The sequence below is a fragment of the Episyrphus balteatus genome, chromosome 3 (assembly GCF_945859705.1).
Source record: "Episyrphus balteatus chromosome 3, idEpiBalt1.1, whole genome shotgun sequence".
In the NCBI taxonomy this organism is placed as follows: domain Eukaryota; kingdom Metazoa; phylum Arthropoda; class Insecta; order Diptera; family Syrphidae; genus Episyrphus; species Episyrphus balteatus.
The window spans coordinates 35980819-36000805 of NC_079136.1; the positions used below are offsets into that span (position 1 = coordinate 35980819).

Below are 19987 nucleotides of genomic sequence, written 5' to 3' on the forward strand. Positions count from 1 at the left end.
TTTTTTGTTCTGAAATATATATTTGGTTTTCTAAAAAACTTTCACAAATTAGACCTTCAAAATTTTTGAATTTATCATTCAGTAATGAAGGATATAAAATGAAAAAAAAAAACAAAATGTATATTTTGACGAATTTTGAAGAAAAATAAATATCTAGAACAAAAGTTCCTTAAAAATTAATTTAAAAAAAAATTATGAACTGTTATACATACATAATACCTTTTTCTCTTCACAAATGGAACAAGAATAATAGTATTAATAATATAGTACGTCTATGATTTAAAATGCCACCCCTGTCATTCTTCAAACCATTCAAAGCGACATCTACATCTTTACTCCAAAACGAACTGTCAAAGTACACTAAGAACAAAATTTATAAGATCATAAAATGTCATTTTTATCTGTCACCGCCAAACCAACACGTGCGTGCATTTCTTGTAGTTTTTTCTCCGTGAAAAATATTGTTTATTTCCTTTTAATTCGACAAAATAAATTAATTTTCTTAACAAAATGTCTCTTCGTGAAAAGCTTTTAATGAAGAAAATAAAAAAACGTGAAAAAATGAAGAAAGAACTTGCTGTTAAAAAAGGAAAACTACAAAATGTTGAAGAACAAAATGGTAAGCAATTTCTTCAAAGTGATTGCAAATTTTATTTTCAAGAAACGTGGTAAATTTACAAAATATTTATACATTTTAGGAGCTGAAGATGATTTTGCTGAAACTCCACAAATCAAAAAAGTTCCAAAAAAGAAAAAGAAGCAAATAGCTCAAGAAGTTCAGGAGGAAAATGGTAAGAAACTTTTTAGTTGATTTGAAGGCTACGTAGAAATCTCGTAAAAACATGATGATTTAAAGGCGAATTTGAAAATGCTTTCCTAGTTAGTCAGGTGAAGCTCTGTTTAATGAAATTATGTATTCAATTCCAAACTGATTCCAAACATATTAAAGAACTTGTTTTATCTTCCTCGAAAACTGGGCTTACAATTGTTTCTTTATTCAGACTCCTCAGAAGATGAACAACCTCCAATGAAGAATGGCAAACACCCAGCCAATTCAGAACCCACAAAAAAGAAGAAAAAACTTGAAAAACCCGCTGTTTCTGAAGAAGAACCCGAATCTTCAGAAGAAGACACTCAAAATGGCGAACAAAATGTTAGCACTCGTGACCCCAACGACATGACATTCGCTTCTCTGAAAGGTCTTGTATCTGAAGAATCTTTAAAAGGAATTGCCGAAATGGGTTTCACAACTATGACGGAAATTCAAGCCAAATCCATTCCACCATTGTTGGAAGGACGAGATTTGGTGGGTGCCGCTAAAACAGGCTCCGGCAAGACACTGGCTTTCCTTATTCCAGCTGTGGAACTGATTTATAAGTTAAGATTCATGCCAAGAAATGGCACAGGTGTAATAATTATCTCACCAACTCGAGAATTGTCCATGCAAACGTTTGGCGTCCTCAAAGAACTGATGGCACATCATCATCACACTTATGGATTGGTGATGGGTGGTTCTAATCGGGCGGTGGAGAGTGAAAAGTTGGGAAAAGGTATTAAGCATAATTCATTACTTTATCCGTTCTTTATTTATCGTTATTTTGTTTGCAGGTATCAACATTCTTGTGGCAACTCCTGGTCGACTACTCGATCATTTGCAGAATTCTCCTGATTTCCTTTACAAGAACCTGCAGTGTTTGATAATTGATGAAGTCGATCGAATTTTGGAAATTGGTTTCGAGGAGGAACTTAGGCAAATTGTAAATTTGCTTCCAAGTAAGTTGAAAAAGAAGACAAAATATTTTGAAATTTAATTGGTTTTTGTAATTCATCATTAAAATTTTTTTATTAGCATTCTTTATTCCTTTACACCATTTCTTTACTCCTTACCTATAACTTTTTTAATTCCTTTTGTTTTCTTTTCCCTTGTGTTTAATTCTTATTGAGTCTACGAATCTGCTGGTATATAACCAGAATAATTATGTATGAAAAGTCAACGGCTACTCTTGTTTATATTATTTCTAAACGTTGCGATGCGCTTTGGAAAATGCTCATACATCATTTATTGAAATGTTGCAAATATCATTATATTTTGGCTTTATTTTGTATACTTATCAAAATACTACAAATTGAGTTGGAATATGACATCGAGAATCAGGTAGAATTTGCTCACACACGTTCGTTCGAATTTGAAAACGAAAATTGAATCCCTACGCATTGAAAACGGTTGTTCTGATTTCCATTCGATTTTTTTTTATTGGAGATTTTTGTTTTCATGTAGCAAATTGCTAACCGGATTGGAAACGACAAAAATCTGTCGGATTGTAGGTCCGCACTGTGTTCGAATACGGAATTTGGAGCAGCTACAATTTGAAAACGGGAGAGAATAGAATTCGAACGGAAAAGTTGGTATACCATTTTCAGAACAGTCGTGATAGTGCATGTTTTAACAGTGCGTGCAAAACAAAGTCTTATATTTGATGGAGTGGTTTCAAACGAAAAAAGACCTAAGAAATCATGCTTTATTTGTATTTAAATGAGATTTTCAAGAAAGCATTGCAGAGCTTTGTTCTAAATTTCATTTATGTTGTTTATTAACTTTATTCAAAGACACTTGAAAACCCCCAAGTTTTTTAGAAACTTAGAGCAGCATTCAGAGTCGTCACTCAAGTAAAAATTTGTCTCAAGTGAACATTTGTACTTGCATTTGGCCACTTCAGCTACTCGTTACGTAGAGAAAATGTGAGAGTTTCTTTATGAATAGCAAGTGACGAAATCCTGACGTAAATGCTTGACCAAAGACTTAGAAAATTCTTGTCACACTTATGCTTGAGAAATTGACAAGTTTAGGATTCGTAAAAAAATCTAACTCGAGATAACAATTTTACATGACATTACGATCATGGAGAATGCCAAAAAAGTGGTTCCGGCAGTTCTGTCTGTCTGTACCTTGAGCTACGGCCTAAACTACTGTAGCGATTTGCTTCAAACTTGGTAGTAAATAGTTTTGGGTGATTCCCTAGAGGGCAAATTGAATGTTTTTTTAGGACCAAAACTAACGGTACCTGTCATATAACAGAAATAGAAAGTAAATGTATTTGAAAAACGGCTATAACGATATTGATTAAAATTTTTCTGTTTAGTGATACACTTAATAGCCTCCTTTTGAAATTAAAAAAAATATGTTTTGTATCGTTATTAACGGTACCTCCCATAGAACGAACAATTTCTCGTAAATGACAAAGCAATTTCAACCAAATTTTGCATACAGAAACGTTAAAATAAACGTTACACAAAAATTTTATAAAATTTTCAAAAAACACATTTTTGGATTTTTAAAAAATATTTCAATTTTTTTTTTTTTGAAAAATCAATTTTTTAAAAACGGAAAATAGCATACCTACCAACTTTTTTTGAAAAATTTTTATATTTAAAAAATTATTAAAAAAAAAACGGCTCTTACGATTTTCGAAATGTTTTTTCTAAAAACTCTCTTATATACAAGAAATCAAATGGCATACTTGGTTTTGTGTAAAAGATCATTTAAAATAATGTTTAAGGGCTAATTTTTCAATAGTCAGTTAAACAGTCAGTTAGTACTTATTCCCTTGATGGAGAAAAAATCATTTTTTCAACAGACAGATATAGCTTATTCCTAGGAATAAAACTATCTGCTTCTTTCAGAGACCAATAAAAACTATTTTAAGGAATAATTTAAACAAAAATATTGTGTCAATTCTAAAAGCTGCTTTGAAAGAATTTTGACAAAAAATACAGAGGAACACAAGAAAACAAAAACAATTATGGATAAAAATGACGTTTAATTTTGAATATTTTTGAATTTGACAATTTTTTTTTTGTTATTGGGCAGGTTCAGAAACGTTAGGGACTAAATATTTAGGTAATTTCTCGGTCTCTGATTGGTAAGCTGTCAAAAAAAATCCTTCCAATTTAGGTAATTTTATTGGAAAGCTGACTGGAAAGTTAGGCAAGAAAATTTTCCCTAAAAATTTAGGAAAGTTTTTTTTGTCAACATGACAGCAAATTGTTTTTATTTAAAGAATTAATTTAGCAAAACTAAATTTATTTGTGTGAAAAACAACTAAAAAGTGCATTATCGGTCATAATTAATTTTATTTATTCATTACAGTTAAGTGAAATTTGGTGTCTTACCCATGCGACCGGTAATATTCTTAAATAAATTTCGAAATTTGACAATAGCATCACATCCAAACTAATTTAGTCAATTTACTCAAATTTCCGTTCAGAAAATGACGTTGCCTACATAAATATCTAGTCCCTAATATTTCCTGAACGTGCCCATTCTGTAGAATAAATTATTCTTGATTGAAAAATTCAATGTTGCTATCTGATTGTTTATGAGCCTAATAACTTTATTCGTCGAACAGTTAACTAACTGTTTATTAGAAGATTGAAAAATCGGCTCTAATTCATTATAAAAACTAATTTTGTTCAATAAAAGTATTTAATTATAAGAGTTACTTTTACCAAAAGAGCAAGTACGTGCGACCCCAGTCGTACATTTTATTAATTAACCCTCTAATGGATAAGACCGTCTCAAGACTGCCTTCAGTTTTTTTGCTATATTGTCAAACTTAAGAAATATTTTTCGTTTAAACAACGAAAACTTGTTGTTACTTTCTCTTACTAACATTTTGATACCTTTTTCATTTAGCTTCGACCACGTGTGTGAGAGCTGTCATTAATTGAATATCAAAATTCATTGAATTTAGCGCGGAAATGAATTCTTTTAGTTTCAATTTTTCAAGTGTGCAAAAAAACATCTTAGAGGCAAAAATATATAAATATTAATTTTACTGCAAGTAGACTATGTTATTTATTTGTTGTATAAGAAAATTGAAGTGCTAAAACAGTGAAATGGGTCTTGTAGAAGAAAAAAAGTCAAGACCGTCTCAAGACGGTCTTGCCTGTTTACGTTTAAAAAGTATTCGTCCTTGGTTTTGTTCTTGTTTTCTTTGTTTTGTGTTAAAAAACATAATTGTTGAAATAATATTGCTATATTTTATGATAAAATTAAAATATAATGTATTAGATGGATCTCCGTAAACGTGAACAGTCAAAAAATTTAATTTGGATGAATTGACTGATGTTCAATTGGCAGAAGAACTGGGCCCATGTTCTTCATCTGCCATTTCAAATTCTGGCTTCAAAACCATAAAAAGGCCGAGATCACCCCTACCGTTCTTTGAGGCTACTGGGCCAACAATTGAGACTCTATAAGTGCCTGGCTAACGGTGATTTTTCAATCGCCTAAGCAGTGAGTTTGTAGGCAAGAGGGATGAGGAGTGAAGGGGGAAGATGCTCACGAAGGGAACTGAATTTTCTGAGGGCAGTTCAGTTCCATTGCTAAAGTTTTCCTCTTTTTGACGTTTGTTCCTAGAAAATGTAAAAGTGGAACGTGATTGGGCACAACAGTGTGTAGCCACCGCATGTGATTTTTCAATCGATTGAAAAATCACTGTGTAGCAAGGCACTAACAAAGGACCCGAAAAAGCTTGCCAAATTGATCTGGCGTAAAAGCTCAATGTGTCTTTACGTCAATGAAGTTTTGATGTGATGCATCACTGCCATTGAGTGTTAGGAACCTCAAAACGCCAATGGAAATATTCAATTGGTTTTTTTACGGAAGAAATCATTGATCTGGTAACTGAAGAGACAAATCGTTGTGCGTTAACGGAAAATATAAGCTCCGGCTTCAAAACTTTTTCCGCAGAAATACGGAATTATATTGGTATAATGATGTACATGTCGATATACCGTTATCCCAATATAGAGAGCTACTGGGGAAAAAAATGCGTTTCCTGCGATTCAGAAGGGTTAGCCAGAAAACGATTTGTTGCCATCAAATGATATTTATGCTTCCAAGATGAATCCCAAAGAAGAAAAAAAGGTGAACCAGGCTTTGACCATTTATTTTGAATTCGAGCTTTCGTAAACAAACTAAACGAGTGGTTCGATTCGATACCTAAATCGGCAAGACTCTGTGTTGACGAACAAATGTGCAGTACCAAGACGAAACACCATTTTCGTCAATATTTGCCAAACAAGCCGCATAAATGGGGTATCAAATTGTTTGTTCTTTGCGATTCGAACGGATTTTCCTACCGTTTTGCGGTGTATAATGGTGCAGGTGATAATGTCATCCTACCTGGTAAGCCAGATTTAGAAGCCACATCAAATGTTGTTGTTCGGTAAGCAGAATCAATTCCTAAGTTTGCTTACTATTCCGAGTACCTACCTCGAATGTAGGAAAAAGAGCAGTTCCGGAAAGGTGCAAGCATTGCAAAAAGTCCGACACACAAGTAATGTGTTGCAAGTGTGAAATTCATTTGTGTTGCACAGCAAACAAAAATTGTTTCTTTGATTATCACCACAGAAACTAAAAAATTTCTTCCATTTTTTATTGAATAAAAAAATTTGAATTAATATTGATCTCACTACTTTTTCTTACTTTCAAACCGGCAAGACCGTCTTGAGACGGTCTCCAGTATTTGTCACTTAAAACTCGATGTGGATACAAATTTTGGGTGCAAATTTTAAATATAAGCTTATAAAAGGTATATCTACCTGGAAAAAAAATATGAACTTGGTACGACCATTTTTACCATTTTGCCCGTTAGAGGGTTAAACAAAATATCAATAATTTTTATTTTAATAATATGAGCCAATGCAATCGGTAACAGATAAGTAGATCTTTGAAAAATAAAAGGTTTGTTCATTTTGAATGACATTATGAACTCCATTGAAATAAGAACATTTCATACCACTTTATAAAATTACATAAATAAACATATTTCAAAATAATCCAGTCAAATAAGGGTTTAACCTCGGAATGAATGTTAGTAGAAATTTTTGTTGCTCAATATCTTCCTTTTGCCATTCTATAACATATCTCAAAAGTCTAGAAAAATCTCATGTCCGCTTGTCGCGATTTCAAGGTCAAATCGCGTCATGGAGATTTTCAAAATTAGCAAAAATAGGCTATGGTATTATATACACATATGATACATGATATCAAGGTATTTTTTAATGCTGATTCCAAAAAATCTAAAATCAATCAGGCAATCAGGCAATCTGACGTCTCTGCAAAAAGTTATACCTGCTTTTCATCTGTCAACTCATATTATTATAACAGTTGCTAACTTACTACCGAAAAACCCTTAAAAGTAATGGTAGCGGAACCAAATTTTGCATGAAGGTTTTCATATCCATTATTATTAGGAATCAAAACAATGCAATGCAAAAAAACATTATTTTTTTTTTTTTTTTTTTGTCCGTGGGTAGGTGTTGAAATCTTCAAAAGATTCTATGAGGACCGGAAAACGCGTGCTCATAGATATGTGGGACTCTTAACCACTAAAACCACCTCCTCCTCCCGATTGCAACTAAGTTCAGATGGAACTTATCTAGCAATTTATCTTTCTCGAAGTTAAGTTACGTGTTGTAGGTAACTTTCCGATGAAAGTTCCTACTGATGATATTTAAAAATAAATAAATAACTTTTGTTTTAAATTAAATCATTAAGTAATGGTTTAAATTTTTGTTATCAAAAAAATATTTTAAAGGAAGTTAAATAAATAAAATCTCTAAAACATTTAAATTTATATTAATCAATGCCGATATTTCGAAATAAAGGAATTAAATTGAAAAATTTCACTGTACCAAATCGGAAGGTTTAGTCCTTCGCAAACGTCGTACTAAGTTTGTCTCGTCGAGAATTTCTAGTATTGTTCTATTAGTATGTTCGACTAACCGTTTTCGATGTTTTTGGGCAAACGTTTTTATTTCTTCGCGAACCGTGGGGATTCCAAGATCCCTGTGAAGATCTTCGTTTCTTATATACCACGGCGCATTTACAAATGATCTTAATAATTTATTTTCAAAAGTTTGTAATCTATTTAAATTTGTATCGCGTGTACAACCCCAGAGTTGAATACCGTATGTCCAGACAGGCTTTAGTACCTGCTTGTAAACTAATAATTTGTTTTCGATACTTAGTCTAGAATGTTGTCCTAGCAACCAGTACATTTCTCTCAATTTCATATTTAATTGATCACATTTATTTTTAACATGCGCTTTCCATTTTAATTTCGCGTCGAGAGTCATCCCGAGATATTTTGCCTCATTTGCAAATGGGACTTGAGTAGTATTAATAAAAACAGGTAGTCTATTTATTTTCTTATATGTAAAGTCCACGTGGACTGACTTAAATTCGTTAAGCGCTATTCGCCACGTTTTTGTCCATTCATTGACATTGTTAAGGGCATTTTGCAATTTACTTGTCGACTCGTTGATTGTTCTGCCTACTGCAAGTATTGCGGTATCATCAGCAAAAGTAGCTACAATTGTGTTTTCTGTTTGAGGTATATCGCGTGTGAATAGAAGGTACAAAATAGGACCTAAAACACTACCTTGTGGTACCCCAGCCACTATTTCCCTAAAGTCTGAGTAATCATTTCCGTGTCTGACGCGGAAAATTCTGTTCTCTAGATATTCTCTAAGAATGGTAAAGAGTCCTTCAGGTAGGACTTGTCTTAACTTGAATTTGAGGCCCTCGTGCCATACTTTGTCAAAAGCTTGAGATACATCTAAAAAGACCGCTGAACAAATTTTCTTTTCTTCGAGAGCTCTCTCAATGACATCGGTGATTCTATGCACTTGATCTATCGTTGAGTGCTTGTTTCTAAAACCGAACTGGTGTTCAGGTATAAGACCTTTTTCTTCTATTATTGGCTGAAGTAGCTGCAAAAATATTCTCTCGAAAACCTTCGATACTACAGGAAGCAGTGAAATGGGTCTGTATGATTTCTTTTCGTGTGATGGTTTGCCAGGTTTCAAGACCATTATTACTTCTGCGACTTTCCATTGATTTGGAATGTATTCTAACCTTAAAGTGGCATTCATTATATAGAGGAGATTTATTAAACCTTTCCGTGGGAGCATTTTAAGAATTTCCGCTGTAATTAAGTCGTATCCGGGTGCTTTTTTTGGCTTTAGCTTCTTAATTTCTTTTTTTAATTCGGCGAGTGTAACATTTCTTGTGATAAAGCTTTCACTTGACGTTAAATTCATATTTATACTATCATTCAATGCTTGCCCATTGAATGGTTTGAATGTGTCCTCTAGGTAATCAGCGAAAACGTTTGCTTTCTCTTTGTCGCTTCTTGCCCATGCATTTTGGTCTTTCATAATCGGAGGTGCTGGAAGCTTAGGTTTTTTCGTGGCTTTTATAGCTTTCCATAGAGAGTAGTTAGATTCTTTACCTGCCGTCAAATTTTCATTATAACAAAATGGTATTTTTTGAGAAAAGGGGAAATTTTGGGATGTGCACTAAAAAACATCCTGGTACAATCTTGGAATTAGTGCTAATAGGCTAATTTTTTTGTTTCTATATTTGTTTGGATATTCTATAACTTATGTCAAAAATCTAAGAAAATCTCATGTCCGCAAGTTCTAATTTTCCAGGTTAAACTAAGTTAGGTGCAGATTTAAAAAAAATAATGAGAAAACTTTAGATTCTTGTATGTACAAACATATCCCATATGATTTCAAGGTATTTTTCGACGCTGATTCCAACAAAACACACAAATAAATCAATCTGACCATCCCTGAAAAGTAATGTACATTATTCATGTTGAGCTGACACAAATATCTGAAGTGTAGTTTTTCAATTTTTTAAGTACAAGTAAAGTAATGTACATTATTCATGTTGAGCTGACACAAATATCTGAAGTGTAGTTTTTCAATTTTTTAAAATCTGCACCTTAAGTTCAAACCAGGAAAATTAGAACTTGCGGACATGAGATTTTTTTAAAATTTTGGAGGGTAGTTAAAGAATATCCAAACAAAGATTAAAATGAAAAAAATAGCCTATTAGCACTTATTCCTAAGATGAACAAGAATCTTCTTTAGTGCATATCCTAAAATTTGCCCCTCCATCAAAAAATACCATTATTTCGTAGGTATATATATTTTTTGTAATGGATGGTTTTGATTTTTAATAATGATGGATTCTAAAATCTTCATGCAAAATTTGGTTCATCTACCATAACTTTTAAGGGTTTTTCGGCAGTAAATTTGCAACTGTCATAATAATATTAGTTGACAGATGAAAAACAGGTACATATAACTTTTTTCAGAGACGTCAGATTGCCTTGATTGATTTTTTGGAATCAGCATTAAAAAATACCTTGAAATCATGTATCATATGTGTATATAATACCATAGCCTATTTTTGTTAATTTTGAAAATCTCCATTTCTCGATTTGACCTTGAAATCGCGACAAGCGGACATGAGATTTTTCTAGACTTTTGAGATATGTTATAGAATGGCAAAAGGAAGATATTAAGCAAAAAAAATTTCTACTAACATTCATTCCGAGATTTACCCCTTTTTTCTCCTTATTTTACTGTATTAAAACATATCTTTTTAATTCTTTGGTCAGGGAAAATTTTGAAATTTGATCAGGAAATTTTATTTTGAAAAATAGTGGCCACCAACTGGAACTTTTATTCCTTGCGTTTATTTTTCATTCGTGCTGTAAGACTCCCGAACTCTCTCCTATCAATAATCAAAATCATAATTTTAAACTCCATAAAATTTAAAACTGGATTTTTTTTTTCATTTCTCATCCCTCATAGCCACATATTTACCCTAATCCAACTTTGAACCTATTCCTATTCCAAACTTTCACAAAGATTTGCTCATTATAAATAATACTATTTTATTTCTTAATCAATATTAACCAGAGATCAGAAATAACAGTCAACCTTTATTTTCAATTGGTTTCTCTCTGAGAGTTACCACATTACTTTAAATAGTTTCGGTTAAGGTTTGAGATTTATTTTTAAAAATCAAAAATAAAGGTTATCGGTTGAGATAACTTTTATATAAAATATCTCTCAATGGTTGAGATTTTTACCAAAAAATAAATGGAAAAGATCAACCTTTAACCGTTTGCGCTGAAAATAAATCAAAAATGGTCAATACAAAGGAAAATGTCCAATATGTCAAGAATGTCTTTATTTTGCAAAAATAAATATGAAAAGGATGTTTTTTCTTAGTTTATGTATTAAGTTCAACTAATAATAAACTCTCAAAGTTCTTTAGACCCAAAATTATATCTCTTTTCGTTTAAAATACATAATATGTAAATACGAAAATGTCTTTTCCACTGTGATTTGAGTCGCTGGGACGACAAGCCCAACCAATGCAATTTCGAATATTTCAGGAGACCGATGTTCTAATTGATACATTTGCAGATGAGATTTTTTTTCTCTCAGCAATAAATCTCACTGGTTGACCAAAACATAAAAAAATACAAAATAAAGGTTTCTCTCAGACCTTGACCGAAATTTTTCTTTTTTTTAAATAAATGTTATTTTATGACCTTTATTGAAAATGGCAACAAATAAGAGTTATTTAGGAACCTGTTGAAAGTTATGTTTTAGGAAAGACCTTTGTAACGAAAACACGTCTTATCGGTTATAAACAGAAAATAGGAATAATATTTATTATTGAAAATAATTGATAACAAACACAAAACTATTATACAAATAATTTAACAAAGTGTTTTACTTGTTACATTCAAATTTCAACACTCCCACTGAATGTAACATTTAATTAAATTTGAGACCTACTGCTTCAGAACAAATTATATGTTTTTTGGAATCTAAAGCTTTAGTTAGAAAGTCTGCATTCATTTCTGCTGTGCTTATATATTTTAAGTTAATCAAGCCTTCATCTATCTTGTCACGAACGAAATGGTGTTTGACATCGATATGCTTTGTTCGAAGATGATATGCAGTTGTTAGCGCAAGACTTATTGCACCTTTGTTGTCGCATAGAATGGTTGTTGACTTGGGAGAACTTGGAATCAGCTCGGCTTCCAGTCCTTTAAGCCATAAAGCTTCTTGAGTGGCTGCGGAAACGGCCATGTACTCTGCTTCGGTTGATGAGAGAGCAACTGTGGGCTGTTTTTTAGTATTCCATGATACAGCTCCTCCACAGGATTTATAGACGTAACCTGTTACGGATCTTCTATCAAGACTATCATTGGCCCAATCTGCGTCACAATAACCGATTAGTTCATTATTTTTCTTCTTTGAGAATTCTAATTTGGCATCGGACGTCCCCTTCAAATATCGAAAGATTCGTTTGACTGCTATCCAATGAGCTTTACCAAAGCAGTTATTAAATCGGGAAACACTGCTCACAGCAAAACTAACATCAGGTCTGGAAACTTGTGCAGCGAACATAATACTGCCAACTGCTTCTTGATATGGAATCTGCATCATTTCGTTTTTCTCTTCTTCCGTTTGTGGGCACATTTGTTTGGTAAGCTTTTGGTTATTATCCATGGGTGAGCTAACAGGATTACAATCATTCATTTTGAATCGAGTCAGTATGTCGTTGATATAGCGTTCCTGGTCAATTTGGATAATGCCTTTGGAACGATCTCGTTGAATGTGCATTCCAAGCACAAATCTTGCTTCGCCCATATCTTTCATTTTGAACTCGCTGTTAAGATATTTCTTGAGTTTAATTTTCACATCAATATTCTTCGTAAATATTAAGAGGTCATCAACATATACTGCAATTATTATGATGTTTGAATCTTTTCCAGTAAAATAAACACAAGGATCTATTTTTGATTGTTTCAAACCATATTTAGTTAAAGCTTTGTTGAGCTTTTGGTTCCATAAACGACTGGCCTGCTTCAAGCCGTAAAGTGATTTCTTTAAATGACATACTTTACCAGTGTTATCGGTAAAGTATATATATATCGTATCATATATATCGTGTCATTTAAATCTCCTTGGAGAAATGCAGTGACTGCATCCATTTGGTCAATGTCCAAATCTAATTGTGCGGCCAGAGAAAACAAAAGGCGTATGGTGCTATATCTCACTACTGGGGAGAAAGTTTCTTCGTAATCAATCCCTTTTCGTTGAGCGCAACCCTTGACAACCAACCGGGCTTTGTACCGTGAAATCTTGCCTTCACTATCACGCTTTGTTTTAAACACCCATTTACAATTGATAGCTCTTTTGCTGACAGGCAAATCTACAAGATTCCAAGTGTCATTTTCTCGTAAAGCATCAATTTCTTCTTTCATTGCTTGCCGCCACAATTCAGAATCAGATCTTTCAAGTGCTTCCTTCAACGTCAATGGATCATGTACTTCATCTGTTGTTACGGAATACGAAATGTAACCATCCCTTACCACAGGCTTCGGAGTACGCTTACTTCTCCTTGGTATAGTTTCATTTGAATTTGCTGTCGTATTTGGAATGTTGACATTTTCACTAGATTCACTTGATGTTTCGGAGATACATATTATTTCATCTTCAACTTCATTTAAACAATTCTGATCCGCATCTTGGGTTTCTGTTTCAACGGACTGTTCCAATTCTCTTGGCAAAACATCCGGAATCGATACACTGCTATCTTCACTGTTATTTTCCCCCACTGAATCATCATTGCCTGAGAGTATTTGAGAAAAATTAATTAAAGTATAATCTTCAATTACCTTCTCCGTCTGCAAAGACACGCGTTCATCTTCGAAAAATACAACATCTCTGCTCATGATGATTCTTCTCTTGTCTGGGTTATACAATCGGAAAGTCTTGAAATCTTCACAATACCCAAGAAAGATACATGCTTCGGATTTCGGGTCTAACTTTTTGCGGCACGCTTTAGGAATATGAACCATTGCCTTGCAACCAAACGTACGCAAATGAGTCAAATCCGGTCTCTTTCCTGACCATGCTTCTTCTGGAACCACTTCAAGGGATGAACAAGGTGATCGATTTATTATATGGATGGCTGTAGAAACTGCTTCAGCCCAGAAGTTCTTCGGTAAATTCGCATCTAATAACATACACCTTGCCTTCTCGATTATAGTTCGGTTCATTCGCTCAACAAGCCCATTGTGTTCAGGTGTATACGGTGCTGATGTACGATGATAAATCCCATTCTTTCGCAATAAAGCTTGAAACGTTTTATTGCAGTACTCTGTTCCATTATCGGTGTGTAAGGTCTTTATTCGTTTGTTACATTGATTTTCTACAAGTGCTTTAAATTCTGCAAAACGGGTGATGGTTTCGTGTTTTGATTGTAGAAAATAAACAAACGTTTTTCTTGTGAAATCATCAACAAACACCAAAATGTATCGAGCACCTCCCATACTTTTGATATGCAATGGACCACACAAATCGGAATGAATTACCTCGAGTACTTCACTTCCTCTAGGTCCTGTGTGATTGAATGGAAATCGACACTGCTTTCCTTTGAGGCAAATTTCACAGTTCCATTTATCGATCATTGGAAATTTTTGACTTGTTCTAAAATAATCGCTCAGCATCCGTAAACTTGTCATGTTGAGATGCCCCATTCTTCTGTGCCATAGTTTGCAATCTGAGTCCAAATTGTTTGCAACAAAACATCTTTCTTTTCTTGGCTTGTCCAATTTAAACAACTCGCCGTGCAGAGAAGCTGTTGCAATCAGTTGTTTTTCGGAATTGTAAATTCGGCAGCCCTTGGAATCGAAAATCACTTCGTTGTTTTTGCTCACAATTTGACTTACTGACAGAAGATTTGCACTCAGATTAGGAATACACAACACATTCTCAACTTTCACCTTTTCTTTTTGTACAGCAACTGGCAAATACACATTCCCCAGGCTTTGTACAGGCAAACGCATGTTGTTAGCTACCACAACTTCACTCTTAGCAGCTTCGCTAATATCTGACATTATGTTCGGATCTGTACACATATGAGCAGATGCTCCGGAGTCAATGTACCATTCACCAGGCTGTACTGAGGACACAGCAAAAGATGTGTACAAAACGTTTGAACTTGCTTGACCTGTCTTGTTGTTCCCCATCTTAGATGGACAGTCTCTGGCGAAATGACCATTCTTGTTGCATTGGAAACATCTAGGTCCTGAACTATTGTTGTTGTTTTTAGTTCCGCTTTTATTGTTAAAGTTTTTCTTTGTTGACCTCGTTTGTTTCTGTTGACCACTGCGTCCATAAAAAGCAACCGCTTCAACATCTTCTGTTTTTACGTCTTGAAGGATCTTCATCTTGATAACATCACCAGTAATGGATACGCCGGAACTTTCAATACCCATGATCATAGGTTTATATTCTTCGGATAAACCTGCGAGTAAAATTGTTCCAACCCATTCTTCACTGACCGTTAATCCAACGCCATTCAGCTTATGAGCCGTAGTGATTACAGTATTAACATAATCCTCTACGGATGAACAATTCTCCAGTCTCGTCGTGATCAATTTCTTGAGCAGTCCAACTCTTCGCGTCAGTCCATTGTCCTGGAAAGCCTTCTCAAGATTATCCCATGCTTCCTTTGCTGTTTTGGATGCTTGAATATGAACGTAGTTCACTGGATCAACCAACAAAATAATTTTAGCTCTAGCTTTAGCTATTCTTTTCGCATCCTCTCCGTCAGCTTTAACGCATGACCACAAATCTTCCAGCTCCAAATATGCTTGGACAGAAAATTTCCATGAATCATAATTGTCACGACCCTTTAATTTTTCAATTCCTGGTAGTCCGCTGTTAGCCATCTTGAAAAATTGCTGATAGAGGAATCAAATTAAAATAATTTTTTCTCGAATTTTTTCTTAGAAAAACGTGTTTTAATTATAACTTCGTTATGGCCTTTAGCGTCCTTCTGGGCCCATAACCTGTTGAAAGTTATGTTTTAGGAAAGACCTTTGTAACGAAAACACGTCTTATCGGTTATAAACAGAAAATAGGAATAATATTTATTATTGAAAATAATTGATAACAAACACAAAACTATTATACAAATAATTTAACAAAGTGTTTTACTTGTTACATTCAAATTTCAACAGAACCTTTCAAAAGGTTGAGATTAATTTCTGATCTCTGATATTAACCTTCCATATTATCTAAGTATTATAAAAGATTTGTGTCCCCTAGAATCAAAAACAATCTATTCCACTTTTTGTGAAAAATGAGTTAGAAACGCAGTTTATCTCAATTTTTCAACCTCTTTCTTTGAGTGTGGTTGAGCACTTTCAAAGTCAACTTGTTCCAGAGTTATACTTTATAGAAATATTACAGTTTGAATCAAAACGAATGTATTCCTCATTCTTCACATTCGTTGAGAATCAAAACAACACTATTCCTGATATGAAGCAAATAATTCTTCTGCTAAGTTTCAAAACAAAACTATTCCTATGCATGACTTTCAAAACACTTCTATTCCAAAATTAATTATTAAATATTTTCGGAACCCGTTGGGTGACAAAGGAAAGCACAGTCAGTTTAAAATCAAAAGTACATGTTTAATTCGATTCAGAAGTTGTTTTTTTTAATAAAGCGGGACAAAGTGCCTAGGAACGTTTTTTTTTTTAAATAATTCAATAAAAGAAAAAGTGGAATAGATTGTTTTTGATTCTAGGGGACAAAATTAAATCTTACTGTACAAACAGTTATTATTATTATTAATAAATAAACTTAAAATTAAGTCGTACTATATTTAGGCCCACTAATCCAATTATTTTGATTTCGCTCTAGAACGTCGCCAAACAATGTTATTCTCTGCCACACAAACTGACAAAATTGACGCACTTTCAAAATTAGCCTTGAAGAAGGAACCAATTTATGTTGGTGTGGATGATCATGAGGAAACTGCCACTGTGAGTGGTCTTGAACAAGGTTACATTGTGTGTCCATCTGAGAAGCGTTTATTGGTTCTCTTTACGTTCCTAAAAAAGAATCGCAAGAAGAAGGTTATGGTATTCTTTTCGTCTTGTATGTCAGTAAAATATCACCATGAATTGTTTAATTATATTGATCTTCCTGTTACATCGATTCATGTAAGTCTTAGCAATAGAAAACCAATGTAAGAAAAATTGATAAACATTCTATTTTTTTTAGGGAAAACAAAAACAAACCAAGCGAACAACTACTTTCTTCCAATTCTGCAATGCTGAAACTGGTATTCTTTTGTGCACAGATGTAGCTGCTCGTGGATTGGATATTCCTGCTGTTGATTGGATTGTTCAGTACGATCCACCAGATGATCCAAAAGAATATATTCATCGTGTTGGACGTACAGCTCGTGGAGAGGGAAGCTCTGGACATGCATTGCTTATTTTGAGACCCGAAGAATTGGGATTCTTGAGATATTTGAAAATGGCCAAAGTGCCATTGAATGAATTTGAGTTTTCATGGAATAAAATTGCTGATATACAATTGCAGGTGAGTGTTAAACTAAAATTAAAAATATTAAATGAGATGAACAAAAAAATTTTAAGTTTTGGCTCAATCTTTCAAAAACAAATGAAGGGTCCAGGGGAAAAACGGCACATGTTCACTTTAAGTCACAAATAAACTAATGATGAGGTCATGTAGTATTTACTGAGCACTATATGAAAGCATCCTTATTTTAAGATAACAAATATAAGCCTTGTTAAAAAAATTAATAAATGATGTTCTTTAGTGCTAAGTTGTATGGAGAACGAAATTTTAAATTGCGTTTTTCTCGGAATGAGTTGAAATGGACTTGTGCTATTTTCCCCTGGACCCTTCAAATAGAAGCAACACTTTGCCATCTTTTAAAGATTAATTTTGGAAACAAAAAACTTTCATATCATATTTGGATACTTTTTCTTATTTTGAAAAATTTTGATTTTTCTTTGGTCTATCCAAAATTTCAAAAGAATGTGGTTTTGCTCACAAAAAAGTGATTACAAGTAAGTCATTAACAGCTGCAAAAATGTCGTTGTTTAGGTGAGATTCGCCCACGAAATATTAGATGGCGCTCAGTTCAACTTCCTTTTGAACAATTCAATACCCCATATAATATCACAAATAATTTCCCATTTTACCCCCAAAAACCTATTTCCTTTCTACTAAAATGCAACTCGTTCACATCATATATATATATGTTTTATTTCATTTCAAAAGCTCAATTTCTCAGAACAGAAAACTGTTCTATGAATAAATCTGTAGTTTTGCAGAAATTTTGGTTTTTGGAAAGTTCAATGATTTTGCTATTTCAACATTTGAAATAAAAATGAAATTAGTACTAAAATCCTAAAACTAGAATGTAGCTTTCATTTATGCTTTTTGTTTTATCATGATACGATCATTTTTTTTCTGAGATACAGCCTACAATAAATATCTAATTATTCGAAAATCACAAAAAAAAAATCACGTTTTTTTTGTTCCTTTAATTTTTTAGGCTAGTGTAATTTCATCATCTGGCGCTGTGCATTTTGTATTTTGTTAATTTTCTATATATAATTTTGTGATGTTTTCCTCTTGATTCACGCAAAAGTAAATCGATTAGCAGAATACGGTTTATTGCCGTAATCACAATTTATCAAATCTCTCATAAGACTCGTATTCATTATAAGGCCGATTAACTTTTAATTATTCAGTTAAAAACAACTCAATGTCCAATTCCCAGGTGCTTTTATTTTCCTTTTCTGAATAGTTTTCTATAGTGTTACGGGTTGGAAATTAATGTTTACTCGATCGTAGTCTCAAGGGACCTGTTTCTTATCAAACTACATCAGCCATATGAGTGATTTTAAAAAGCAATAGAGCCGTCTTTGAGAAAATTAAATTTTTTTCATTTCTGTTATATGGCAGATACATTTTGATCCTAAAAATAAAATTTCAATTTTGCCTCCAAAGAATCTCACAAAACTCATATTTATCAAATTTGAAGAAAATTGTTTCAATACTTTAGGCTTCAGTTCAAGATAATTACAGACCGACCGACAGACAGACAAAATTGAGGGACCCACTTTTTTATTTTTATAATAAAGTCCGACCATTGATTTGGTATTCAATTCGTGTTTATTGCAATATGTATCTATCACCAAAACAAAAAATGTTAGAGCTTATTTTATTATATTCGTCTAAAGTTTTTAAATTGTTCGTATTCATAATGTATTTTAATGCAGTTCTATCATCCAAATACTCTTTAATTGTTTGCATACATAAATAGGATATTTTCAAATCATATTCGGATGAATTATTAGGTCATTCTCGTAACTTGTAATTTATAATAATAACTTGTCATGTAATTCGGTAACAATTTTCTTCTTAAGGTTGATGTCGTCATACTAGTAGTTTGTTATTTTTTTAAAACAAAAAACTTGTAAAATTTTTATTCAACATCTGTTCGATAAGATCTAAACTGAACACATTTAACTACAAAAATCTTGTCTAAACACCCACTCACTTCAATTGCTTGGTTTTATCATCCACAGATTTTTTATTTTTTATTTTAAATGGTTGCAATTCAAAGAACCAGTAACTAGTGCATAAAAAAGATTTCCGATTAAGTTATTCGATACCAAATGTATGCTATATCCAAATGCAATGCATACATACTTTGTTGATTAATAAATAAATTAATCCCTTTGTTTGTTATTCTTTCTTTCAGTTGGAAAAACTAATTTCAAAGAATTACTTCCTCAATCAATCGGCAAAGGAGGCATTCAAGGGATACGTGCGGGCTTATGATTCACATCAATTGAAGACAATCTTCGATGTAAACACTCTCGATTTGCAAACAGTGGCGAAAAGTTTTGGTTTCCTAGTACCGCCAGTTGTTGATTTGAAGATTGGCTTTAGAAGAAAACGTCCCGAGAAACGTGTTGGCGGTGGTGGTTATGGCTATTACAGAGAATTGAACGAGGAAAAATCCAGTCAGAAGGTCTACAAGCAAGTGACACGCGATCAGTTGAAAAAGAAAAAGTTTACCAGATGAAAATGTTGCATCAAATAATGTTTTATTTGTAAAGATTTTTTTTTAAATGAAGGATAGTTAAGAGTTAATGAAAAAAATTTTATTTTGTTTATTTTCTTGATAAAGAATAAAACGTATACAATAGAAAATTGTAATCGTTTGTTTAAATTTGATTGGAAGATG

General features: G+C 33.0%; 1 protein-coding gene and 1 long non-coding RNA gene across 2 annotated transcripts; both read left to right on the forward strand.

Moving 5' to 3' along the window:
- Positions 1 to 393: 393 nt before the first annotated feature.
- On the forward strand, positions 394 to 19959 carry LOC129913848 (probable ATP-dependent RNA helicase pitchoune). Its single transcript, XM_055992768.1, has 7 exons — positions 394 to 619; positions 699 to 791; positions 1002 to 1550; positions 1609 to 1773; positions 16612 to 16913; positions 16975 to 17298; positions 19499 to 19959. Exons 1-7 carry the CDS (start codon positions 511 to 513, stop codon positions 19823 to 19825), a joined length of 1869 nt encoding a protein of 622 aa, XP_055848743.1. The 5' UTR covers positions 394 to 510; the 3' UTR covers positions 19826 to 19959.
- Positions 15930 to 16538, forward strand: LOC129913849 (uncharacterized). Its single transcript, XR_008772101.1, has 2 exons — positions 15930 to 16395; positions 16432 to 16538. It is a non-coding gene; the product is annotated as an uncharacterized LOC129913849 (long non-coding RNA).
- Positions 19960 to 19987: the final 28 nt, after the last annotated feature.

Excerpts from the sequence above, each read along its gene's own strand:
- LOC129913848 (XM_055992768.1), top strand. The coding sequence starts at position 511 with ATGTCTCTTCGTGAAAAGCTTTTAATGAAGAAAATAAAAAAACGTGAA. Across the intron at positions 1,774-16,611 it reads AATTGTAAATTTGCTTCCAA|AACGTCGCCAAACAATGTTA; the intron begins GTAAGTTGAAAA and ends ATTTCGCTCTAG. Across the intron at positions 16,914-16,974 it reads TTCCTGTTACATCGATTCAT|GGAAAACAAAAACAAACCAA; the intron begins GTAAGTCTTAGC and ends TATTTTTTTTAG.